The sequence below is a fragment of the Corapipo altera genome, unplaced genomic scaffold, assembly GCF_003945725.1.
Source record: "Corapipo altera isolate COAL_440 unplaced genomic scaffold, ASM394572v1 24b, whole genome shotgun sequence".
In the NCBI taxonomy this organism is placed as follows: Eukaryota; Metazoa; Chordata; class Aves; order Passeriformes; family Pipridae; genus Corapipo; species Corapipo altera.
In genome coordinates, this window is record NW_020884888.1 from 2,532,751 (window position 1) to 2,559,680 (window position 26,930).

At 38.0% G+C, this 26,930-nt stretch overlaps 1 protein-coding gene across 4 annotated transcripts; it reads right to left on the reverse strand.

The window, feature by feature from the left end:
- Window positions 1-109: 109 nt before the first annotated feature.
- On the reverse strand, window positions 110-26,625 carry EXOC3 (exocyst complex component 3). 4 transcript variants are annotated; one of them, XM_027644084.1, is made up of 14 exons: window positions 25,022-25,036; window positions 24,832-24,921; window positions 23,602-23,786; window positions 19,565-19,784; window positions 16,835-17,516; window positions 12,422-12,539; window positions 9,848-9,973; window positions 8,192-8,292; window positions 7,608-7,718; window positions 6,739-6,889; window positions 5,883-6,005; window positions 2,946-3,107; window positions 1,520-1,647; window positions 110-1,058 (listed from the first exon to the last, which is right to left on the reverse strand). In XM_027644084.1, exons 3-14 carry the CDS (start codon window positions 23,743-23,745, stop codon window positions 887-889), a joined length of 2,238 nt encoding a protein of 745 aa, XP_027499885.1. In that variant the 5' UTR covers window positions 23,746-23,786; window positions 24,832-24,921; window positions 25,022-25,036; the 3' UTR covers window positions 110-886. The 4 variants fall into 4 exon arrangements, with proteins under 4 accessions (XP_027499885.1, XP_027499886.1, XP_027499884.1 ...); XM_027644085.1 differs by lacking the exons at window positions 24,832-24,921; window positions 25,022-25,036 and adding an exon at window positions 26,611-26,625; XM_027644083.1 differs by lacking the exons at window positions 24,832-24,921; window positions 25,022-25,036 and adding an exon at window positions 26,002-26,065.
- Between the last annotated feature and the right edge of the window lie 305 nt (window positions 26,626-26,930).

The window sequence follows — 26,930 nt, forward strand, 5'->3', positions numbered from 1 at the left end:
TTGTGTCCTTCACAAAGTATTTTTGAACCCACAGTTGTCTAGTACTATTTTATAATTAAAAGAGATTAATCTGAAAATACCGTGGAAATAAAACCCAGTATCTTGTGTGTTCAGAAAACTATTAAATCCAATATTTATTCACACTTACAACAAGAAAAAAGATTTACATCTTCTGTAAATCTATAAGGATGCAAAGAATCATAGCTGAACACAGAAATGGTTTAACATTTTATTGAACTGGTGGTGCTTTATGTGCTGTTTTTAGTGAATCAATGAAAAAAATTGTACCTTATGTCTTTATTTATTTATTCAACCTATAATCAAATTGCACTGTAGCAATTTCTTTCAGTCTCTTAATTCAGAAAACTGATTTCATAATTAAGCTTTCTGCAATAAACTATTTTACACCAAATTAAGTACATACACAAAATATAATGTGAAAGTGGGTTCAGGACATTAACACTCAGTGCAGTGCTATATAAAGACAGTTCTAAAGGAGCCTGTTTAAGTATTGTAAGCAATGTATGTTAGTATATCCAGCACTAATACAGCTCTGCAGGTTTTGGTATAAGTATCTTTATATAGCATTGCAGTGCACTGTGCAAACATACTGCACAACAAAAAAAGTATCTGCTGACAGCAAAACAGCTGTAACAAATGGGTCAGTAAAAAAACCTCCCATGCCATTAAAAGCTTAGTTCTTCAAGCATGACCTTTAAACCATCTTATTTCAGAAATCTTACATTTCCTCACATTCAAGTTTTTAGAAACATGCCTAGCAAGTATCATAGAACTTCACTCAAAATAGCATTGCCAAATTTGCCCTCAAATATTTCAAATCTGTTTATCCCAGAGCACTCATGACACACAAACACAGAGTTGTCAATTACTTAAGAAGTTTTGGCACAGTTAGGGTAGGAACTGTAATTTCTTTAAAAATTGGCACATAGTTTGGATTCGGTTGGCTTGGACCTTGATCCAAAGTCTCAATGATAGTCTGCTTCATATCCCTGCTGGCATCACCCCTCACTGTCAGCAAAGCTGCAATATGGTCATCTCTGCCAAAGGAAAATGGTAAAACTGGCATTAGGAAACTTTGCAAAGTAAGATTTTGTCAGAAACAGCACTTAGTTGGCAATCCTTTCACTCAGTTTCAGCACATACTTTAATCCTCAATCAGATATCTAGTCACTCAGAACTGGCTTTTCCAGCTCAATATAAAATACTGTTTTGGTTGCTTTTAGGACTCTAAAACCTGTTTTATCCTCCCAAAACACAGAATTGAAGTATTTTAATTATTCCTCTGCTGTACCACTGACTACTTAAACACACGTAACTCCTAGGCCAGCTCACATACATTTTACATTACCATTATTTTCCACAAGGAAGTGGTTACATTCTAAAATATGAAAAATATGAACACATTTTCACATCGTTTTAAAATTTGCCCAAGACCACAAAGAAACGATAATTGTTATCTATCTATCTATCTTTTAAATTTGAGGGCAAAGATAATTACCTGATATCTGGGTATTTACTGACTAAAGTTGAAACTTCCAGATAGAGCAGTGAAGGATCAGTCAGCTTGATAACCTCTGCAATGGCTTCAATGATGTCACAGAGTCCTTCAGTGTCCTCTCCAGAGCCCTGCAAAGTAAAAAAAACCCAAAAAAACAAAAAACAAAACTAAAAAAGCCCCAAAACAATAGCAACGCTCCCTAAATCTACAAACAATCCTTAAATTAATATTTTGTCCAACAATGCTCTTGAATTTCCTGAAGAGCTGAATTTTCAGACATTAAAAACCCCAAAATATTGGTGAATTGTCACCATAATTCCCTTCTCTCTTTCCCTGTTCTTCATTCAGAGACCTACCCTCAGAATATCAGTAAAGAAAGTCATGTCCTACTAACAGTATGTTGTATTTATCCACATGGTGATACATTCTAGTCTTTAACTTTGGATAATCTACCAGCATAAACATTAGGAATAACTGACATGAAAGCCAGATCTCTTCTGAAACATTAATTAAAAACTGGCCCTGCATTAGATTCCTTCTAATCATCTGGCCAGTAAAGCAGCTTTCAAAGCTGATCACCTGAACTTTAGCTATTTAATCTCTAGACTATTTTTAGTGCTCTTAGCTCCAGGTCATCTGGTTCTGCCATTCTGGTATTGTTTGTTTTGTTTATTCCACAACATCTTCTATCAATGCCTTAATCTGAACAGATCTTACATAGAATCCCACATCCTGAAGGGCTCTGATGCAGGAGTTGCCCCAACATCTTCCACACTGAGCAGAGATAAATTCCGCCAGTTTTTCAAGCTTTATCTTTCTGTGTGTTCTTTTTGCATTTTGTCATCTGTTGGCCCTAGGACCTTTCCTGAAGATTCCTGTTCCTTTGCACTAAAAATCTTAGGCCTACCTTATACATTGGTTCTCAAATATTTGGCCCATCTTTTCTATTTCTACTGCACTTTAAATGAGGTCAACATACTTGTTCTCTTGATCCAAGTGAATACACTGCATGCTCCTTAGGTAATAAGTAACTGCACCTGTTCAATGCTAGATCACCCTTTCTCCTGGCCAGGAAAAGCAAAGCCCAATTTTTTAAATATTTTTTCCTAAACAAACAACTAACTGCTTTTTTCTTCCACTTACTATTATGAATTCAGGGGACCTACCTCTTTGAGGCCATTCAAATATTCAGCTGCAGAGAGCTGTATAAGCACAAAGCAGTACAAACCGATGCTCGGGAATTTTAGCAGCAGGCCTGTGTGTTCAGAAACTCTGTCTGTGCCCTCAGCTGGCATCCTTGATATTTACAAGTCACTCAGCATTTTGGAGACATGGAGATCTAACCCTCATTGTTTTCCCCAAGCAGTAAACGTGTGGTTTATTCTAAATTACAAGGCTAACAGCATTACCCAAAGCAAATACTTACAGCTGCAAGCTTCTTAAACAAAAATCTGAACTGTTCTGCTTCTTTGATCATTCTTTCTGCACCCTCCTTTCTCTCTTCTGCATTCTTGAAAGATATACGTTTCAACATGATTGCTCTGATGTATTCCACAACTACTCTCCGATGGGCCTCAAGAGTCATTGTCTGAAAGAAAAGAAAAAGATGATGCCAGTGATACCTGCAAATGTAGCCATTATTTTTAGGCTTTGGACAATTATCTGGCTTTGAACTGTGTATTTGCATTTAATCACCAGTACACAGTTTTTGCAACTGCTACAGATTCTAAGTGGGTTTAGATTTTCAATGCTAACAGAAATGAAAATCTGTCCCTCCCTAATGATGTGCCGATTATGAGAAATAACAAACCCAAAATATCGCTAATGACATGTCTGAATTATTTTTGAGGAACACTAAAGACAGAAGAACAAACACAAAGTCATCATCCAAACATGGATAATCTTTAAAACAGACCTGTGCCCGGTCTTGCAGCCTTGCTCTTTGGATCTCTGGTCAAGGAATGACCAGCCACCACAGAGGCTTCTGCTGATGAGCTCCGGTACACTGCACAAAGCACTGCAAATCTTGCCCGTGTTATCTGTGCTCTGGGTCAAGTCTGCTAAGCTTGGCAAGCCTGCAGTAATCACTTTCTCAGATCTTCCCTGACTTATTTGATGTTCTTCACTTGTCTTTTTATAGGAAATAGCTACTGGTACCTAGGTGAAGCATCTACTATTGGTGCAAGAGTAATGCTAAGGTTTGGAAATAAAGAGCAAAACAAAAAACACAAAACCTTCACAGGCTTATTTTTTAAGAGTAATTTAAGGAGAGTCCTTAAATCACACAAGTCTTCAGGTATGTTTCCTTCCCCTAAGCATAGTGGCAGAGTTACTTACAATTAAGAAAAAGCTAGCATAACAGGTAGTCACAAACTTTTTATTGTGTTTTATTAGTAGTATGTATTAAGACTCAATTTCAATCAACATGTTCTTCAGTCAAAATTTGGAGAAAGGTTTCAGGAAAGAGAGAAAAGGTAGGAAAAAAGGGAGAAAACAGCAGATTGCAAAGTACTGGAAGTGACAGCCCTCATCCAGGACACAGAAAATAAAATTTCAAGTTCTGCTTTCAAGACTGTGCAGAAATACCAGAGTTTACTGGTTGTTCAGGGATGGCTTCTCTTGCGTTGGTGGAATTGATGCCAATTACACGGAGGAAAATGAGCTGCACGGAACAGACTGTGGGAGACTGACACATATGCCCCATCCTGCTGAGAAGTAAGTGAAGAACAGCTCTACCACAACTAAGAACACTCCAGAAAAGCCAGTGGTGTGATGGTAGGGCATTCACTTCACACATGAGGAAAATGGCAAAGCAGAATGACTGTTAGATCCAGATCCCCTCTGTTCCAGAACAGTGTCCTTCCCACTGGGCTACAGTCTTCTTGCAGGCACTTTGTTCACGGAAAACAAAAGTGTGTCTCATCCAGTGCTAGAACATATGGTGTCGTGTATGGGAGATTTTTTTGTGCTGGGAGACAGTGGAATAGCAGATATGATGAATGTCAAAAAATCTGTTTGTAATCTTCTTCCCCACAAGGTGGCAATAAACGCTACATGATGAAACATATGTGACTGCAGAGATTGGTATTAAGACTTAAAAACTCATGCCAAGAATGGAAAAGAAAGCTGTTCCTCCTAACTTATTTTCTGCTCTTTTTCTGGACTAAAAATACGTATTATTCACTTCCTTAATAACCTCTAGGTTCTGCAAATACTGAAGATTAAGAGATCAACAGAGAAACTCTGAGCAGTTCCCTTTATCACTTTAAGAACTAAGGTAAGAAAGAGTAAGTGTTTGGAAACTGTCTTTTAAGCCCTTCTACTTTAGTACTACCTAAGTACTGATCTTGCTAGCTTCAAGTAGTTTCCGAAGTCTTGGGGAATCATTTAAGACATGCTGTCTTAACTACTCAAACTTGACTTTAATCTTTCATATTATTGCACTAGTTTCTATCAATAGAGAAATCCAGATATCCTTTGACAGACCACAGGAAAGAAAAAGATAACCTAACCTAGCACATTATGCTGTTGTAAGAGCACTTTAAACATAGCTATGCGTTTGTTAAGGCACCAAATTCACTATGCTTCATTGTATATATTAAAACTAGGAATTATTTGATGTGCATTTATAAAAAAACCCCATAATTACAGACCAGCAAAACTAGTTTCAGAAAAGCTAATTTTATCTGACTACAAACTTCTGAGGAGAGGTAGAAAAAAACAAGCTGATAAGAATATTTAGTGACAAACCAATAAATTTTCTGGACTAAATCCTGCAACTTAGATCTGTCTGACAATATTTTATGGCTGTGAACAAAAAGGATGAGAAAGAAACAGTAGATTCTGACTTCTGCAATGTGATGATGAACGCTTTTTCATTTCTAGTGATGAATCGATTCCAATTTTTGTATTCCAATTCTGAATTCCATCCACAGAATCACACAATATGCCAAGTTGGAGGGGACCCACAAGGATCATCGAGTCCAACTCCTGGCCCAGCACAGGACCATCCCCAAGAGTCACACCATGTGCCTGAAAGTATCATCCAAATGCATCTTGAACTCTGTCAGGCTTGGTGCTGTGACCACTTCCCTGCGGAGCCTGTTCCAGCACCCAACCACCCTCTGGACAAAGAACCTTTTTCTAACATCCAACCTAACCCTCCCCTGACATAACTTCAGGCCACTCCCTTGGGTCCTATCACTGGTCACCACAAAGAAGAGATCACTGCCCCTCCTCTTCCCCTCACGAAGAAGTTGTAGACTGCAATGAGATCTCCCCTCACATTTAGTATTCAGAAATTCCAAATCAACATGATGTTCAGAGTACATTAGCAAAGTATCACAGAATATTTTGCACCTACCTTTTTATATGGTTTTTTTATTTTTGCAAAGTCATTGAAATAATCCTCTACAGTGACACAGATAGTCCCCACTGCATTAGACCCCATCAACCACTTCTTTGTCATCAGCTCATTGAGGTGCGGCTGAGAAGGTAAAGAACAATAGATCAGACTGAATTTTTGACAGTTTCATTGTATCAGTGCAGCTACTGAAAAATGGGAGACAATTTTAACTGTCATATATTTCTAAACTACACTGCTCCCACATCTTTCCTCATGTGAACCATTCAAGGTGTTCACATTAATTCAAAATTTTATTACAAATCTACTGAGTCACAGAGCATCTTTCTTCATCCCTACCATTTCTCTAATTCTCTAACTTAACTGCCTCCCTCCCCATACTCCCCATTTCATTTCAGTAATTATTTTTTCCCTGAGGAATTCTATACAAGAAGCTAGCATTCCTAAACATGGAAATCTATCAATCAGAAAGGGCTGACCTCTAGAATCAATTAAATATCCTAATTACAGATGAACTGTACGTCCTGATGACAACTTAGTAACAGTAGTAGTTTCCCAAATAATTCCTAAAACTCAACAACATACGTGTAAGACTAAGTACAATCTGCTAGAAAATACTAACTATATACAAAGCACCTGCCTGAAGTCATCCTGTGAAACATAATTAAGCAACTTTCCATTCTCCTACATGCAAACTATACCAGGGAAGAACAATACTAGTGTCTACTGGCATTTTGCTAGCACACCACATATCTTATATGTTTAGCAATCAAAAGGCTCCACAACTACTCCCTTCCTAAATTATCTTTCCTTTTAAAATAATACTTCTGGGTTTTTTGAGGAAGAAAGTTTTAACCTCTAAATCCATGAAGACTTCATCTAGCAGGCTAGAACATCCTTCTTTGGCAATGATGTCTAAAGTTGCATCCATGTTTGCATGACTGATTGACAACGTGTCTTCCATTTCCATTTTCAAGTATTTTCTTTTCAGACTGATTATAGATTCTCTGTGACACAAAGAAAAAAAGCTTTTCATCATCCACTACTCATGCACAATTTTTGGAGTGCATGCACAGAAAAAGACATAGCAGACACAGTTATTTTTGCAAGCGGAAACAATGCGTGCCACTTGCTCTGGAAGCCTTAATTTACTCTCCAGCATGATTTTAAGGTGATCAGCCTAGACTACTTGTGTGTTAATGACTTGTAGACATGACTATGGCAGCAGATATAGATGAATAAGGTGTTCGATTGCTGAACACCAAAACATGAGCCCTGTTCTGATACTTTTAATAGAAGGTCTACCTTTACTTTTCTCCAGCTCAGTTCACCTTGAGTACACTGCTTGAAGGTGGTCTGTGAGAGATCCAATGTAAGAAAAGATGGCAGGCCCCAGTCAAACTAACTGAAATGACCTTTCCAAATTCTGGAAGTTGAAGACAAGTTTTTCTTTGGCAATGAAATTCTTGGAATTTCATTGAAAAATCATTGAAAAATGATTTTCAATTGAAAAATCTTGATGTTTCACCAGTGAGGGGCAATCACAATACCTGCCTTTTAAAATGGCAATATCTTTAAACCTGTTGCCTTTTTTCAGTCAGCTAAACTAGCTTAACTGAAACCCTCTTTGTATACAGAAGAAGAGAAGGTCCTTGGAACAGGTAGTACTACAAATGAAATATCTAGCTATTTTTCTCACAATACTGCAAGAACATGCAGACTTACTTAAAGGTTTGACAGTTATTGATGACTGCAATCATGTACTGAACATAGCACTGAGGATACTGACGATTTTTCAGATGATCTTCTTTATACAACTGTGCTTCATCTTTGTACCTGTAACACATACAAGGAATGGCATTAAACAGACACAAATATGTAATAACTTATGTACACCCATAGGTCCAAATGCTCCCTAAGGGTTTGTCAGGTATTTAGAAATATTTTATAAAGGGCTTGTTGCTCATGTGATGTTTAGTCTCTCTGTTCTGGGCAGAATCCAGCCAAGGAGGTGTCTTCTGTCTTCCTTATGATAAAGAGACATAAAAGAAAGTGGAACCAACTCAAAAAATTAGAGGCATTTGCAGAGTGGAACTGAAAGTGCCAATCACCAGCGCAAAAGAACTTCTGCCGTGAAATTGGGGAAGGGAAAAAGAAAGAAAGAAAAGGGAAGAAAAGCTTAGTTGACATGAATGCGATAGGAGAAAGACAAAGCAATAAACATACAAGTGAAAAACAAGTATAGGAATTGTAGGAACAAAGAGAGACTGAGGCAGGATAAAGCAGCTGTATTTTAAACATTATGTTACCTGGTTAGAAATGAATTCATTTGCTGAAGACATAGAAGAAGTACCTTTGTTTTCAAATCTTCATTTATCTGAGCAGCCACCTGAAGATTTTGCTCAAACATCTAAGATGAAAAAAGATTAGTTATAAAGAGAGGCCTTTATCAGTGGTAAACCAAAGACAGAACTCCTACCTTGTTGGAGATGCTCTCTAGCACCAGTTCTACATATGCTTTTCATTAGTTTTTTTGTTGTTATTTTTGGTTTTGGTTTTGGGTTTTTTTTTTAACAAGCCCACCAACTGCTGCTAACTAAACCAAAAGTCACTATTTCCATAAGAATAATTAACATATTACTGACAACCATTAATGCATGCTGCAGTTTTCTCCTGACATGGAAAATGGCTGCATGCTTTCTTCATCAAACAGTACTTAATATCTTTAATTCAGTAGTGATTTGGCTTTACAGCACATCTAAGTTTTTGGGTCAGCTCCTGCAGTTAGCAATGAATAACCTTATAACTCAAATTCTTTTACTTCTCCCATATATGAAAGTAGTCAGCTCACATTAGTAAAGTAAAGGGGCCCCTAAACTTTAGAAACACAAGCAGGCACAAGATCTAGGTGACCTATGGGCAACTGTGTATGAGAGGAGGGGAACTGGAAAGGAAGGGTACAAAACCAGGTGGAAACATGAGCTGCTTTTATGCTGAGATGATTTTGAAAGTTTCACTGCTACATCAATCTCAACACTTCAGTCTTTGACAGCATAACACTAGAGCCAATCAGCCACCAGATTCTTTGACATCACACACTTTCTGAAAACGATTAGATGAAGTCAACCTTGGCCCTAATACAAATGTGAAAGAATGTACCAAAAATCCTGGTATAAGCCAGGAAAATAATTAAGTGGGAAACAAATGCAGGAAGAAGAGACTTTCATTTAAGTTATCTAACAAAATATTTGTAAAGAAAAATTAGAAAATGAGCATAATAAGCTGACATTTTTCTACGATAAAGATCACTTTCAAAACTTTCCACTACCAACATCAGGGTGGTGCAAGTTTGGTTATTTTTGTGGTCTTTTTTTTTTAAGAGCTTAGAAATAGACTTATCTTTTCTGTTTTAAGGATATTTAATCATTTGGACAGACATTAATGCTAACTGAAGTAGCGCTTAAAACAGCAACAGTTTTGACTTTTAGTAGAACATTTTATTCTCATATTAAGGTGTTTGTGTAATGAATAACTTACAGAAACAAATACATGCCTAACTACGTCGGCACCATGTTAACAAACAGCCTAACTAACTCAGCACTCTATTAACAAACACTATTCTAATAACTTACAAACATCTCATCTGGTAGGCTTATACTACAAATTTACATCAAGAGACCTACGTAAAAGCAGTTAACTAAACACAAATATCAGCTAAACAGGCTGGGAAAAATGTGTTTCTAATCTACACGTAAAAAGAACTAAGTCTTTAAGTGTTAATGTAAAAAAGGCAAATAAAACCCCCTCCAACTAACACCTCTACAGGAAAAAAACCCTATTACACTTCAAAAGACATAGAAACAATGGCATTCCAAAATGTTTGACTTCCCCTTCACATCCCTTCACTCCCCCAAATCCCTGTACTGCTTCTGTAGGTTTTCTAGAATAACCAAGTTCTCTTATACCTGAAAAACAATAGCTGGGAGCGTAGTCTGATAGTACCCATCTTGATCTGCTTCTGGTTCAGTTTCTTTTATCCAGTCTTTTTTATCTGTCTCCAGTGCTTTTCGTAGCCAGCCAATAATGTTAGACTGCATTAAATAAAGCAACCAAGAGAAAGAAAAGATTTTTTAATTTAAGACAACAAAATACCCTGCTACAATATCTGGAATAATAGTCACTTCCATAATGAAGAGTGGCACAGTACCAGATAATGTTGACCATTCTCATCATTCCTACAGGATATAGGGAACACAGACAAATTAAAATTTGTACTGACAAAGGTTAGTACTGGTACACTAGTGATATGGTTTGAAGCTTATGCACATTTTGGAAAGGGAGTGCTCCTATCATAAAGGGAAAGTCAGTTTGTCAGAATAAACACGTTTACTAACTTTGGAAGCATTTATTAAGGCTCAGGCTTTAGGTTTCAAACTGAATTTTTCAACGACTGAAAAAATTAGGGTAAAACTTAACGTAGAAAAAAATACCACATTTCTGCTTGTAGTTCCTTTTACACCTACGTTTTAGGAAACTGATGTTTGTTACTGCTGGGGACAAAAACCCAGGATTAGATTGAATGGGTTGTGTTTCTTGGAACTTGAATGCTGCAGAACACAGTGACGGATACAATAGTTGGCTCTCCTCCCATCCGACAAGCTCATTATACAGCAAACGGACATTAAGAGCAACTGTTTTTAGAACTAGATCAAACCAGTTTTCTGCATGACAAATAACAGACCTATTCACAAGAGCAGATAGTAAAGACCAGCATGTTCGCTAAATATGTAATTGGATTCTTTGACTTCTTTCTTGGTTGGGTTGATATTTTCTGCCTTTGTTCTATTTTATTCACATTTGCTTAAAACCCCTAGTAATATAAATGTTCTTACTTCTTTCCAATATGTAACAGGCATGCACAGTAAGGGCAAAGAAGTCCACATAGTACCATCTTCAATTATGTGAAACTATGTAGTATCTTTTTTTCATTATGAGCATGGGAACTGCTTTGATGAGACATGATTTGCAAAGAAGAATTAATCTTTTAAAAGCCACTAGCCCAAGGGACTTTTTTCACCTCAAGATCAACATTTGCAAGAACTTTTTCAAGCTAGGTGATTGGAAAAAAAATAATCTGCTAGAAATCTGTTAAAATCTATTAGCATTTTATTTCCCATGAAAATGAGACATTTTTACTGATGTAAAGATCAGTGTTTAAGTTGGTAGTCACAATTAGGAAATACTTTCATTTACCCAAACAGAACTAGTTATATTTTGTTTATAAACACTTCTAACAACATCAAAAGAAATAAAGTAGAAGTGAAACAAATAGGTAGTTTCAGTATTTTCTGCCTTAAAAAGAAGATACAGCCAAATATCAAAACCAGCAAAAAGAAAACCACTCTGTTTAACAGAGTAGCAGCTTTGTTTTATGTTGTATAAATACAATAAATTTTCTATACATAATATTTTTCAGTAAGTAGGGAAAAAATAATTCTGAAAAACCAATATAGGTATATTTTTTCATTGTAAGTAAGGTCAAAATGAATTCAAAGGCATTTTCTAGATCAAGACAAAAGTAGCTTGAGAAAACAAACCAATGGGGTTTTTTGTCCTAAAGGTAAGTGCAGAAAAAATAAACTTGCATAAAAGTCCTAGTAAAGCTAACATGAAGCAGAGCCTCTACTGGCAACTTCCTTGAGACATAACAAGATTGGTGCTTATTACTGTGTTGAGTATCAAGTCCAAGTAGTTGCTGTTACTAGAAATATTTTAGTAGCTGACACATCCAAAGAAGCATAAAAATTTCCCTCCTCTGCTTTGCAGAGCTCCTAAACTTAGGAGGAATAGGAATTCATTGAACAATATAAGAACAGCAAGTCCAAAGTTACAACTGTCCAAACATCCAGTCAGAGGCAATCAGTGGTCTTTAAAGAAAATGCGTTATCAAACCTTACAATCACATCATGATTGCTTTGCCAGGTAGCTGACCAATTTCTAGTGACTCTTAGGATAACCAAGAAGCACTGCCTTTATGTTTAAGATACACATGAAAGGGCATCCACAAAAGGAAATTATGCTCATGCACTTGACAGTCATGAAAGGAAAAAGGCTGTTAAAAGAATCGAACTGGCAAACATGAACCTCCTGATTACCTTCAAAAGATCACATCTGCAACAAATGTTGATGTAGTTACTATAGGAACCAAGCTGCATTCAGTGTCTTCTAAGTATAGTAATACCTAACATACTAGCACTGTGGATTTAAGCATATGAATACTGGAATTCCTTCCTTTCTAAGAAATTATTAGTAACAGTCTGTAAAGCATAATTACTCCTTGAAATGTCACAGCTTATATCGATAAAATCATCTGATTATAACTTTATAAAGAAACCTACACACAGGATATGAAAATATATAAAAGTAATGGTGTTGGATTCACATTTGTCACATTAGTTTTCTCAGATGGAGGAACAGCACTGAGGTACTAAAGCAGCTATAAACTCATCTGAAGGTGTCCTTGCACTGTTATTACTCACGGTAAGAGTTGACATATACTTGCTGAGAAGCTGGTCTACCACATCTTGCGAAATCAGAGGATCCAGAGAATTTACATCCACTTCTGGAGACAGATCTGAATTTCCCATCATCTCTGCACTGAATTAAAAAAAAAAAAAAAAAAAAAAAAAAAAAAAAAAGCCTTGCAGATTAGTAAAAAAAAAAGAGATAAAAAGTTAGATTATGCAGCTTTTTCTGTATGTCCACTCTAAAGGGCAATTTTCCAATTTTCCAATACCTACATGTGTCAAAAAGTTCTTAATAGTAACTGCAACAGTAAAAGTGTTTACAAGGAATGTAAATAAAACTATATAAAAGAAAGAGTAGAATGCAAAAGCTATAGCCCAGCATATAACAAAAAAATGTTACAGACATTTAAATATTCAACTCTCCCATACATTCCTGACATCTATGTACAAGAATTAGTGATTATTTAAAACTAAAAAAAAGCCAACAGGTTCAACCTCTGAGCTCTTAATAGGGGACTTTTTTATATGTCTTTTAAATTTCAGAGGTGATGACAGACAATTTACACATTTTGAATTTTAGAATGGGAAAGATCAGTGACAGGTTTTTTTATTGTGCTCGGTTCCTCCACAGAGCTTCTGTTTTGCTACTTGTACCACATTCATATAAAAACTAAAATATATTAAGAAAAAAATCTACCTGTGCTTCCTGTCTTAGTAGAGAATATAGGTAATATGAGGGAGAGGCAACTTTGATGACAAATCAAAAGTACACTTCACGTGTATTGTATAACAGCACTTCCTTCCAAAGGACAATTCTTGATTTTATAGAATTTGAAAGAAACTAGAGCAACCTTCAAAAATATTTTGACAAGGATTAAATAAAATTATTACTTTACAGTGATATTTGGCATCTCTATATAATAAGATTATATAATGAGTGGCTTGTGTAATTAAAAAAACACCCAAAACTACACCAAAGCATAAGATCCCATATTTCATGCTCAAAAAAAATCAATAGCTCAAAACCACACTCTTCAGAGAGGGGTTTATTACAGTTGATGGAAATATATTAAATCATAATAACGTGAATTGTTTCACATTCCATTTATAGTGTGTTTTTCAGAAGGAAACCACAAATTCTATATTTGCAGTGGCTACTATAAAAATAAACAGCAACTTAAAAATAAATTCCTAAACAAGTGTCCAGTTTGTATAGTTCTGCAAGTTGAAGTTGTTCTGCAGTGAATCAGCATAGTGGTGCTTCCATGTCATGAAAAAAAATAAATCTAAAAGTACTGAAACACCCACTACAGCTAACTACTTAAATACCAAAATTCTTGTCTTTGAAGTCATAAAAGCTACTGTGAGTGAACACTCCACACTTGTAACATCTTCCTGAGCCTGGAGGAAAAGAGACTGAAGTTATTTTAAGTGGCTCAATCTATTCTATTCAGAAAACTGAATTCCTTTCTGTTGCTGTTTACTGAAAGAATACATGTAATAGCAGGACCTGCTCTGTGTTGTTTTAGGGGAAATGTGAGAAGCTGTTTACAGCACTGTGCCATGTTAGAAAATATTTCTAGCCTCATTATACATCATTATCCTTGTTCACAGGGCTACAGAGACATTAACTACATACATAGTAACATTCCTTCTGTTCCTTAGAGTGAAGCTTGTTGACACTATCTGTAGCAATGCTGGGGAACTCTTAGCAGTTTTGTCACCACCTGATCAGTATCTGATAAAATAATGCTATGATTATGGGCATCAGGATCTTACAAGACTTATATTTTCCCTAAAACACAGATTAGAGTCCTGGTCTCAACCCAGTACAGTTTTAACAACGGTGTGTTTCCAAAACTCTCATTGACTTCAATATGAAAGAGAAATCCACCTAGCACACTAAAACTGCATCCCACTCAAATATTAAAGGCTATTATTCCACTTTATTTCTCAGCTTTGAGTTGAGCACATTTCTAAAAAGACCTTCCAAGATATGCCCTGATTAAAAAAACGCCACGATCCTTTTATAAATCCTATCTTGCAAATAAATACTGTAAACAGAAGTTATTCTGGACTTTCTTATTAATTCATTACATTAAAAAACCCTTGATGCTTCTCTTAATTGGTCAGTATTCTCTGAGTCAGTTTTGAAGTGCAGCTATAATATGCAAATCCAATACAAATGTATATTTTCCCTCTAATGTTCAATTGCATTCAATAAAAGTAGAGAAAAATTAGAAAGGACAAAATTATCTTCCACCATACAATGTTCCACAGAAGCGAACAAGAAATGTAATAGCAGTCTAGAACCTATATTTCATACAGGGCAAAAGAGGGTGAAATATCACAGACACACAGCTCTCATGATGTCATACAGTCCATCCTCCTCCCCTGTTTATAAACATATCCCTATATAGAATTGTTTACATTAAAGAGGTGTCTGGCAACTGACATTTGATAAGCTCCGCAAGTGTCCCTGTTGAGAACTTTACTTTTCCAGTCACAAACTGGAGCCGATTTCTTCCCCTGTGCACTACAAACATACACAACAATTAATGATCACAGAATGGTTTGGGCTGGACCCTAAACATCACTTAGAGTTCCAAACTGCCTGCGGTGGGCAGGGATGTCAACCCCTTAGACCAAGTTGCTCAGAGCCTCATCCAAACCAGCCTTGAACACTTCCAGAGATTGGGCATCCTCAACTTCTCTGGGCAACCTGTTCCAGTTATTAACATCCTCTTTATAATAGTTTACTGTAATACACAAAAATTACTGTACTGCCCTCTTGGGGTTATTTTTTTTAGAGAAAAGAGAAAGTCAAAGCCTTAATTTTTTCCTGCAAGATACTGTCTCTAATTTTCATCCCACTTGTTACAGATATACAGGGTAGAAGTGCATTCTCAGATACCCTGTACGGTGTCTACTCCCCTCACTGCTTCATTTGTTTCACAAGACTCAGTCAACATGTGCTACAAGCCATGTAATTTGCTTTAGCAGGAGTGACCCTTTTTGATTTGTTTGCTTTCTAAACAGATGCAACTCCAGCTTTGCTTCCTAACTTTACTCTGCCACTGATGGAACACATGGATTTAGAGAGCTTTAGCTCTGAATTGTCTAACTCAGTAACAATACACTTTGCTTTCTGAGGGAAGGGTAGAAGGGCAGTTTTAAGACAAAGATTGGCCTGACTGGAACACAAGCCCCAGAACATAAATGAAGAACCTGAGAGCAGGATTTCTGCCAAGGTCACACCACTGTAGGTAGAAGGACTCACATATTTCTGATTTTCATTCACTGTAGAGTTATTTCTCTGGCCTTCAGAAGAAGAAAAGGTCAATTAATTTGGCTTTTTATTAGTGGCTGCATCTCTCATATACCCTGCATAGGTATTTAAGTATGCATTAGTGGGTGGTCCTCATTGTTCCTTGCAGGGAAGAAAAAGTAGAAGAACTTTGCAGTGTAGACTAAAGCCCAGAGTTCTGAACACAAAATGAATCTTAAAGCTGGTTATAAAAATTCTCCAGAACAGTATTATCTTCTACCTATTTACTTTATGGTATTATACTCCAAACCCACCAAGCATTCAACTTGCTTCATTAGAGAGATTGAACAATTGAAGACGGCAAAAGTACACACAGCACAGAATCTGGATCAGTGCCAGCTATTCAGAACAAGATTACAGTCATACACTGCAGAAAGGCTAGCAGTACTTTTCCTAAACAAACGAGTTGCTCTAGTAACTACACGCCAGCAAAAACTGAACAGTTGCCATTTGAGCTGTTTCTACCTAGAGGGTAGGAAAAAAAAAAAAAGAGGCAAAAAAATCTCCACAAAGCTTAAGTTATTCCAACAAATCACACAACTCAAAAGAAATGTATCTAAGACTATCAGAGGAAATAACCTGTTAGGAGAAATTCTTCTAAATTAACAAATCACCATGGAGTTTTGAGAGAAAACCTGAAGGAAGTTACTACATTCTTTCCATTTAACAGTAATGAAGCAACTGAAACAGTCCCAACCCCTGTAAAAAAGAACAACAGAAAGTTAATAACCATGCAGATCTTCCTGGGCTGTGGCTAAAACAAATATTTTGGTTCACACACATGAGCTCTCAGCCTCTTCTGCTCTTCCCAATACTTCACCAATCTGGTACACAAATACAAGGGGACTGTAGCTTCAAACAGATCTTTAACTGTATCAAAACTTAGAGCAACTCAAAATTACATATTAGAAAGCGTAAACAAGTTTTGAGAAGCAATTGCCAGAAAGCAAAATGTGTAACAAATACTGAAGAACTGGTTGTTTTGATATTATCCTTTTTTACCTTCTTGTATGTTAATAGACATGCAAATATTAACACACTATGTTTTGCATGCTTACTCTCAGCTATTGCTAACAGAAAATACAAGGAGGCCTTACCTGTTGTATGTGTTTAAAACCCAAGTTAGAAGGCTAACAATCTCATTTGCTTCCAGATCCTCTGCAGCAAGTTCCTGCATTCGGGTGGCCAAAGCTTGATGGTACATGTTTAGCAATCTGTTGAAAATGTCATAATGTGGAGGAAAAGATTGATCCAGCAGGGTCTTAGCCACGAGCAGGTCATCAAGGACGTATTTACGGATGATTTCTAGATGCCGCACAAGCCACATTTTGTCAGATTCTCTAGTATCTGCCTGAGTGCCTTCAATACGCGTGCTCACAGTTCTTTCCAAAATGTTGAACATTTTTTCTTTCCACTTCTTTGGTCTGCCAGGAGGTATGAACCCAGTCTGCTTTTTCCGGTCTAACATGCGCCTGTCAGTTTTCTCCTCCCTCTCAATTATCCTCACAACAGAAACAAGCAAGGTTGGATCTCTACGGACCGTGACAAGAGATCTTTGAACCACCATCCAAAGTTGCTTTGCCAATTCCTCAGACAGTTTCTGCATATCCCCAAAGTATGTATGGATAAGGTTCATGTCATGTGTGTTTTTGCTGTCCATGCGATACTGCTCATACATCAGGTTATCACGAGAGCACTCCAAGTCCATCAGCTTTCGATGAGCCTGCAGAAGTTCCCCTCGCTCGATCAGGTCATGTGTCTCCCTGACTATCTCTGGAACTGAAGGCAAGGCAGGGAAGAAGAAAAATCACGAAGGGTACACCACCACACAGTCAAAACACAAAGAATAAATACAAGATAATAAAAGCACTAGGAAAAAAGCCGGAGAACAGCTGTAGGAATTATTTTTAAATAATTTAAATGAAACTATTTTGAAATATTCAAAAATTGTTAGTAAATGCTATACTTTATACATTATCTTATGTATAAAGGTAACTTTATACATTATGAACTACAGTGGTCCATTTTGATCAGCGGCTAAGCAAAGATCATAGTGCCAACAGAACATAATTTCCTCTTTCCCTCCTACCTCTAATAAATAAATGAATGAATCCAGGAAAATCTACTATGAAACAAATTGCAGTACTAGCCTTCTTATACCATACACAAAAAGTTCTTAACTTACCTGACTAAAAGTCACTTACTCTGCTGAACCTGAGGCTCCATAAACCCAACAAATGTCAAATTTTACCTCCTCCTTGAAAGAACAGTTTTAGCCTACTTAAGGCACACAGGAAAAATAGGGATAATTACCTATGCTGCTAAAGTATTTAGAAGCTTTTTTTTCTTTATTATTTTTCAGTATTTGAAGAATACTACAGAAGAGGATTAGGATTCTGTGGGGGAAAAAACTGAAAAATCTCAGCAGAAAAATTGTCACTGCAAAAAAAGACAGCCAGTGATAAACTGGGAGCCACCAAAAAGGTTTAATGATTGTGTGTAGCTGTCTTTTGAATCATGATGAAAACCATTTGGTTTTTAAAACATTTGATAATCTCTGAGCAAAACAAGTATACTGTTTAGCAATTCCAATGGGAGATGCTTCATATTAAAAACTCCTCAGTACCTGAAAAGAAAAGGCTTATTGTCTCAATTGCATTCATCTGTGCAAAAGGAAACCACAAACAAAACAACTCAGCATTGGAACATGCATAATTTTGTTGTTCTTTGTTTTTAACTGCTAGACATTGCATGTGAACAGTACTTTTTCTTTAAGTTGCACACTGTATCCAGTTTGGTACTATAACAGTTGGATACAGGCTTAGAGAGAGTAAACTAATCAAACTGGTATGAGTGGGAAACAATTTTTCTTTATAGGTAGGCTTTCTGTATGAGTTTTAGGACATAAGAGGAGAAAAAAGACCATTTTAATACAATCAAATTAGTATGGTAAGTTTAGTACCAGCTATAGGGGTAAAATACTTAAAATTATTTATAAGTAGAAAAGTCCTGGCAAGGAATTCACCATGACTCAAGATGGAATGTAATGCACACTAAAAAGGCTGCACCAAATGACAGAGGTAATCCCATTTTCTTTATCTTCACAGTATCCATTACATCACATTAATCATACATAATTTTGCAAACCCTCAGAGTTGTGCAGAGGTACGAAAACTAACTGTCTTCCACGTATAATTTCTTCATGCACAAGTTGGTTTCTGTGATTGTGCTGCCTAATTCTGAAGCAAGGACTGTGCACAGTTGAAACTGAACTTCAGGTAGTTTATACTTACATTTACAACACCAACAGAAACCCCTGAGGCTCCTAACTGCTGAGTATGAAAGATTGTCAGGGAATCTTTGACTGGAGATCTTGCCATTTCCCATTTTTATCTTTGTTTGGAAAATGTTTTGGGCTCCTAAAATCATTTGGGACTATTGTACCCAACAGACTTACTGTAGGTGCACAACTCAGGTGCCAACACACCAGAACTTTACAAATATTCTTTCTCTGTTTGTTGCTTGCATATTTCAGCCTTTTATATTAAACACGTTATCCCTGCTACTGATTGCTAGCAAGAAACTTCTTTGTGAATTGTGTTTGCTGAGCAGATAGGACAGACTAGAAGTTCCTACAGCACAATTTAGTCTTCAACTATATTAAATGGTTACCAGCTACTTCTCTGAACGTGATGTGTATTCCTTATTTCTTATTTCTTCATTCCCAGTGAGGTTGAAAGTTGATATTACTTGATAACCTTACAGCTGTTAGCACCATTTAAAGAGCTTCCAGTATTTTATGGATCATGTAAAGAACATTAGATTACCTGAAAATATGTTCTTGAGATTTTCTACAGCAGCTGCCAGTTGGCTGTGTTGCACTACAGCATCCTTAACATCCTTGAGGTTTTCTATAGTGTTGATGCTCTGTCTCCAGTCCTTATTGACATCTATCAAAGACTGCTGAATGTCCTTCACATCATTCAGTGCATTGTGCAGTTGGCTTAAGCCTGTTCGTACTCCATCTAACTGTGACTGTATTGCTGCCTTAAATACAAATAAAATGAAAGAATTCTTATTAATCATTATAAGTTCTTTATTTTCAACATTTCTCAAGAACTAATTTTCATTTCAGTAGCTATCATTTTCAGAGGAAAAAATGAAAAGGAAATATTATAATTTACTAGAAATGTGCAACTTCATGCACACACAACTTTGTGTGTGTGCACAAATTCTTTTCTCAAGTTTTGAAGTTGTATATAGTTTTAAAGGACCTAGATACAACTGGTTCACCAACAAAGCTAACATAGCAGCTTAGGCAGATAGATCATCACCTTTATGAATCTGTATTAAACCAGGATCATGGGAAGGCAGAATGAGATTTCTTTGCATTTTCTTTGTAAATTAATTTCAAAAGGGGGATATCAAAAGAAAGTTGATTCAGATGTTTCAAAAGAGTGCTTGGTATGTATGGATTGTCAAAGCATTTTACTAAAGCAATTACAAATTTTGACTTGCAAGTGGAAATGTTCTGAAAAAAAAATTAATTCTGAAATGTTACAAAAAAAAAAAGAAAAAAAAGAAGTAAACAAACCCAAATCAAAACACCCTCCAGACTGTCATGACTGAAGGAAAAAAAAAATATCAAAAGTGATTCAGTCAAAACAAACAACAACCCCCAAACTGAATAAAATTTTGTTAATCTGGTTGTTGACGTTTCACAGCATCAATTCAACTACTAGATTATTTTGGTTTAAAGACAGGTTATTGATATAGGTCTCTTGTGACAGGTGACACTTCAATGTCTTTTCAAAAAGGCTATTAAGCCTGAATATCATTTGACAGACCAAACACCTTACAGAAAATGCATTATAGTGCATATCTGAGTGAAAGAAATCAGATCACAGCCACAGCATGTTTTTTACATAAATGTTTTTAAAAAGATGTGACAAAGGTGAAATCAGGTGAGTGGAAAATACAATTAGAAATAACAAACTTCAAAAGAAAAGTCAAAGACAAGTGATCAGTGAAAATTCAGTTGCATGTCTCGAGGACTTAAAGTAACCAGTAAAGAAATGAGGCACTAATGGTTTTGCTAAGCTCAAAACACATTTTTTGCCAGACTTTTAAGGCCCAGAAACTTGGACAGTCATGGAACTTTTTGTTGCATACTAGAAGCCAAAGAGGAAATCCTGGTAACTGCGAACAACATTTATTGTGTTTTAAATGTACTGGGAAAGTCTCAGAAAAATGCAGTCGTTTTTAAACTAGTGTTATTTATGTACATGCTGATCTTCTTGATAAAAATGTATATTCCTGCCAGACTTAGTACAATTAAGCAGTGGTAAGGCATTTTCATATAGTGTCTATCTATAGTACTGCTGCATTAATACATTTTTCCCTTAAAGGGATAATCAGGATACTCAAACAGTCAGTACAATATTCATACACAACCTTCTGCAGCTGACCATAAAGTATTTTGAAAATCACATGATCATCAAATGTTCAATACTTCTGTTTTGATATTTCAATTTCTTTGGAGGCAGATCTAAGTATTACTTATTCAAATTTTTGCCTATATAACTTTGGCAGAAGCTTGATTATGTTAAACAGAAACAACTACTGATCTCGGTTTCTGACACAAACGGATAAAAAAAATTCTAAAAACAGAGAGCCATCTATGTTCAGTTTGTCTCCTAATAGTCAGCTGGGGCCAGTGGATGGGGGGGGGGGGGGCAGGGAGCAAAGCATCCATGCATTGTAGACTTTGCTTCCTACAATGCATAATCATCTTAAATTGAACTGACCATCACTGTCTTAAAGAAATGAAAACAAAACCAAGCCATCCAGAGAACAGGGTGTAAAACTTCATTTTTATGTCTTTTGAACTGACAGCCCTCAACATGAAGCCATGGAAACAGGATCCTGGTTGCCTGGTCTCCCTAGAGCCCTACAGTTCGAATTCACGATTGCACAGCAGCTGAGAATCAAAATGGAGAGGATTCATGCATGTTTATGCTTAGGAAGAACCATGACCGAGAAACTCTCCTAGGATATATACACAGTATTTCTTCAGAAATAAGTTTTTCCATTGGCAGCACAAGTGCACAAAGATGGCCGTCAATGTTTGTAATTTTCCAGGCTCTGGAATAGAGTGCAAGCAGTTCTTCACCTATATTTTGGACAGCAGTGCCTAAAAGCACAAGCCCACAGTGCTACCTGGTGCTCATCCACACATTATTTCAGAGTTCTGCTACCAAACCTCAAAAATATTGCTTACTAACCACCATCAGTCTCATGCATGAAACAGAGAAGTTTGACACATTGCAAAGCAGTTTTTCCTGTAAAAATTTATGTTACACAGGAAGAAATGCTGGATGGAAGAAATGGACATAATTAAATATCTGAGAGAGGATACGGAGAGGATATCTAGATTCACGTGAAGGAAATGACAAAGATGAAACCATATCCAGTTAGAAAGAAGCACTAACATGTTCATGCTGAAAGATTTCCCATGTGTTCATTCACACAGATGAAGCAGTAATCCAGCCTGAGAAGTCAGCAAATCCTCTGGCTGATGATCCTGATGTCTGTGTCTCTCCATCTTCCACACCATAATTATATACAGTTTAAATGCAGAGCAAGAGTATTTCTTACATCCTCTCTGTGCTCCCATCCATTATAGTAATTCTTATGGGAAAAATGGCATCACTAACCATCATCTGCTTTGGGAATGCATCCTGAGTTGATTAAGGGGTATTGAACTTCTTTTTGGAACAGGTATTTCTGACCACCAACAGATGACTGAAGTAACTTAAGGTAAATAACAAGGAAACTATAAAGTGGATTTAGGCATTTACAAGACCTACAAAGTTTAGTCATGACTGTCTATAGAAGCAGCCAGGCAAATGATAAAGTACTGCAGGCAAATGACTGTGCTCATATATCATAAATAGGTCACAGTAACTGAAGAGCTGATCCATTATTAACAGACTCCACCATATATACTTCTGACTTAAATCTGAAAAACCCAGACCAAGTCACCAGAAAAATTACTGTTTCTATGATGCAGACAAGAATTAACATGTAATTTGCTAACAGATTTCTTCACTGTGAAAGAAAACCAGGTTTCTTTTACTTCATGCGGAACCTCACAAAGAAGGAGCCATTAAATAGTTGTAAGATAAATTACCTTATACTGAAATATACGATAAGATACAGTGTATATCAGCCATTTTGATCTGAGAAAATGTTTCCCAAAGCACTTTTCTAAGGCTCTACTCCTCGTACTTTAGTGGTCTAAAATGACTGTTGGATAATGAGTACCAGTGAAGGAAGAAAACACATATCTCAGTAAGATATGGACAATAAACACCAGATGGCCATAGTCCTACTTCAGGCTAAGTCTGTGCGTGTGAACATGGATGCACTCACACGTGCACATGTGCAGGGGCGGGAAAATCATGGGGCACGCTTCCACAAGAGACAAGAAGTGTGATGTATTTTTGCTATCTTCCCTAAACCCATGTAAAAGTCAGAGGCAAAACTGACTGATCCTTTTTCAGATGCAATCATCAATTTTTTGTATTCAATCATTAAGACAAAGGTTTGTTGGTTGACAGAAGGTACTGGACATAAGAACACTTGAAATGCTTGAATAAAATGTCAGTAAGATGTACAGCATCAGTTCGCATTACTTTCAGAATATAAACTTTTTGTTTCGGACACAGAGCAAAAACTTAAGTCACAGTTTAAAACTGTCTGGTTGAAAATGTAGAATCAAAAAAAAAAAAACGGAAGAAAAAAAAAAAAGAAAGTACATTCATGCCACACTACAGATACTCAGGTTTATCAAACTCGGTACCTTGAGTCGAGCTTCCACTGAAGCCTTCTTACGAGCTTCCCTCCTGCGATACTGCTCCACTTTATCCAGTTGATCAGGACGCTGCAGCATTCCTGCTACTCTCTGAACAGCTGTTGCAACAGCTTCCCTATCTGTTTCCTCCATTGTTGATTAGGTACTCAAAATGCCTTCATAACTTAACAGCGCTGAAAAGAAACAAAACATTTTTAGAAAATACTTTTTTTTCATTGGATGGCTATGTGACATTTCAAAGTTAACAACTGGAGAATTAACTTTGGCAATAAAAACAGTGCAACTTGATAGAAGTATCATTAGACTGCATTATAAAGAGGAGTAACTGGAATTCTACAAGAATTGCATTTAAAGTCAGTTAACTGACTTTAAATGCAATTTTTTCATTTTTTTCCCTGAAATGTTCTTTGGTTGCTGTTTTTGCATTTATCTTACTCTCTGTAAGTTTGTATTAAAAAAATCCCCAAAAAACAAACCACAGAAAACCCACCAGCAACAACAAAAGAACCACAAATTTTCATTTAAAAAACCAGATTCTATCCAATCCTAGTGCAGGTTTGTCTACCAAAAAGGGAATGAGACAAACATAAAGGAATCTTATAGATGGTCCAAGCAAAAATCCTAACTCCTCCTGAACCAGTCTGGTGGAGCTGATAGTACCACAGTCTCCCTGCAGCAACATGTCACATTTGCTACCAAAACCAGAGAGAAATGGCTGTGGAAGCTCTAAACCCAGAGACTTAACTATAAAGCACTTCCATTTAAAATTTTGATGGATCATTTTTTTTACTTCCTAGTCATTTTCAGTTCTTCCCACAGTATCAGTCCAGTTCATCAGAGGTGTAGGTATGCAGGGAAATATTAGTCAAGTATTTCACCTTGACTAAATTCTCCAGCAGAATTTCTACTGAAGTCAAGACAGGCATGCAAACTAGTCTGCAGAAAAGGTAACATCTGCTGCCCATTAAGCCAGACCTGTTCTCTCAAACTTCACTAGCTACTAACAGAAAGCAGGGAGGACCCCAGTCACCAAGGATGCAAGAAATGATGTCCACAGAGCTCCAAAGAACATATCTGGAACTCCTCATTGCTTCCAAATTATTTCCATCATTTTATGTCTTTGATCTTGTAATCAAAGAGAAAAGTTTAGGTTCTGCTGCCACAACTGGAAACTATACTCTCTCGTATCTATATTATTCCTTGAAAGAAGATACCTACTTTCAAAGCAGTCTGAATTCATATATCCAGCACATTACTTAATCTCAACAGAATAGTGATCTGATAAAGAACTGTGTCAAGGGCATAGACCTGAAAGAGTAAAAAGCAAGAAAACCAGCCTGCTTAGCTCAAACCATGTTTGATTTCCTACCCTTCATTTGAAGGTGCAGGTTCTATTTCTACCACTCACATTTTGGAATGAATACTCCAGTTTTGTTTGGCTTGATCCATTTCCATGCTATCTGGGCCCTACCTAATATAAATAAATAAATAAATAGTAGTTTCTTTCAGATATGAATTTACTACAGAAATGGTATGCTGGAGCAGAGAGCTTGATCCTGAATTACTGCCTTTACTAAAAACTCCGAATACATTCCACAGGGTTCCAACAGCTTTACCCCACACAAGCCACTACCAAGGCACACCAAGCAGACAGTGTGAAAAGAATCAGCAGCCAAGCACACTGTAACCAATTTGCTGACACAGACAGGCTCTTGCACAACCAACAAGGAAGGGCTAAGTTTAGGAAACCTGTCAACTTTACATGGAGACTGTAAAGCTACAAACATCTTCAGAGCAAAATATAGGCAGAAGTGAACAAAACTAAGTCCCGAGCAGTCCTGGAAAAGCTCTGGCTGCAAGTGCACCCTTATCCTGGGGTCTCACGCTGGGGGCAACAGACTCACGGGAGGAGGGAGGCCACTGCCACTCCAGAAAGGAGCTCCTGGGATGCAGGCACGTAGCGACACCTGAGGTTAAGCCATGACCCCTCCAAACTCCAAAGCTCGGAGGAAGCAGCCCCAACCCCGCCCGGCTCCTCCCTGACAGAGGTGGCTAAACTTGAATCATCCGCATCCACGCAGGTGCCCGTCCCTACCGGGCAAAGACCGGAGACCCGCCCTCGGGCACGCCGAGCTCCCTCGCCCCGCACCCCGGCCCCGGGAGGGGAGGAGCCCTGAGCACCCCCTTCGGCCCCGCCATCCCCGGGGGCTCCCTGGATCGCCCCGGCCCATCCCGCCCCCACCCCCTCCGCCTCCCTCTGCCACACCGGGGTCGCGACAGCCAGCGACAGCCCGGCAGGGTCGGCGCGGCGGCGCTCACCAGGCGGGGGCAGCGCCGGGAGCGTCGGGGGCAGCGCCAGGGGCGGCGGGAGGTCCGGCCGCCACTTACCGGGGCCGCGGCCGCCCCTGCTCGAGAACGCGCTGACAGGGCCCGCTGCGCCGGCGCACGCCCGGCCGCGCAGGCGCAACACGCGGCCGCCAACGCCAGCACCTCCTCCCACTCCTCCTCCTGCCTGGTGGGGGTTTTGTTGTTGGTGTTGTTGTTGGTGTTGGGGTTTTGTTGGTTGGTTGGTTGGTTGGGGTTTTTTTTACAGTTTGACTGTAAAAGGGCACTGCGTGTGCTTCTGGGGCCAGGTTCAAGGTCACTGAGATGGTTTAAAAAAAAAATAAAAAATGAACTGCACGAGTCCTGTGGTTGGAATGGTTGCCCGCTGCAGTGGGTGTCGTCTGGGGGGAAAAAAAGGAAGCACGCGGAGTGATTTCTTCACGGAAGGGGGTGATAAACATTGGAAAGGGCTGCCCAGGGAGGCGGTGGAGTCACCATCCTTGGAGGTATTTAAGGGAAGACTGGACGTGGCACCCAGTGCCGTGGTCTGGTTGACATGGTGGTGTTCGGTCATAGGTTGAACTCGATGGTCTCAGAGGTCTTTTCCAACCTAATTGATTCTGGGATTCTGCAGGGGTGCCACAGGTGGATAAGCTGCGAATCACGCGGTACCTTCAGATCCGTGTGAAAGTGCCTGTGCCTGTCAGAGGAGAAGAGAAAGTCCTCACGTATTCCATTGTCGGTCTCTTCATGCGTTGCCCAGACCCCAGGGTGCTGCCATGCCAGGAAGGGATGTGTCGAGGAACACGGTGTGGCCGCCGGGATCCAGCTCGCCGTGGCCTCCCCTAGCTCAGGGAAGCTGCCTGCTTAGGGTTTAATTTATATGTAAGAGAAAAATATGGTGCTTTTTAAAAGACAAGTAGTTATGAAATTAGCACTGGATTGTTGGATCCGGTGGGAAATATGGACGACACGAGGTGCCTCCTGGGGAC

Coding starts and splice junctions, on each gene's coding strand:
- EXOC3 (XM_027644085.1), bottom strand. CDS start 23,745: ATGGAGGAAACAGATAGGGAAGCTGTTGCAACAGCTGTTCAGAGAGTA. Junction 7,719..8,191: donor ATGAATTCATTTCTAACCAG/GTAACATAATGT, acceptor TATGTGTTACAG/GTACAAAGATGAAGCACAGT. Junction 6,890..7,607: donor AATAACTGTCAAACCTTTAA/GTAAGTCTGCAT, acceptor TTTGTGTCACAG/AGAATCTATAATCAGTCTGA.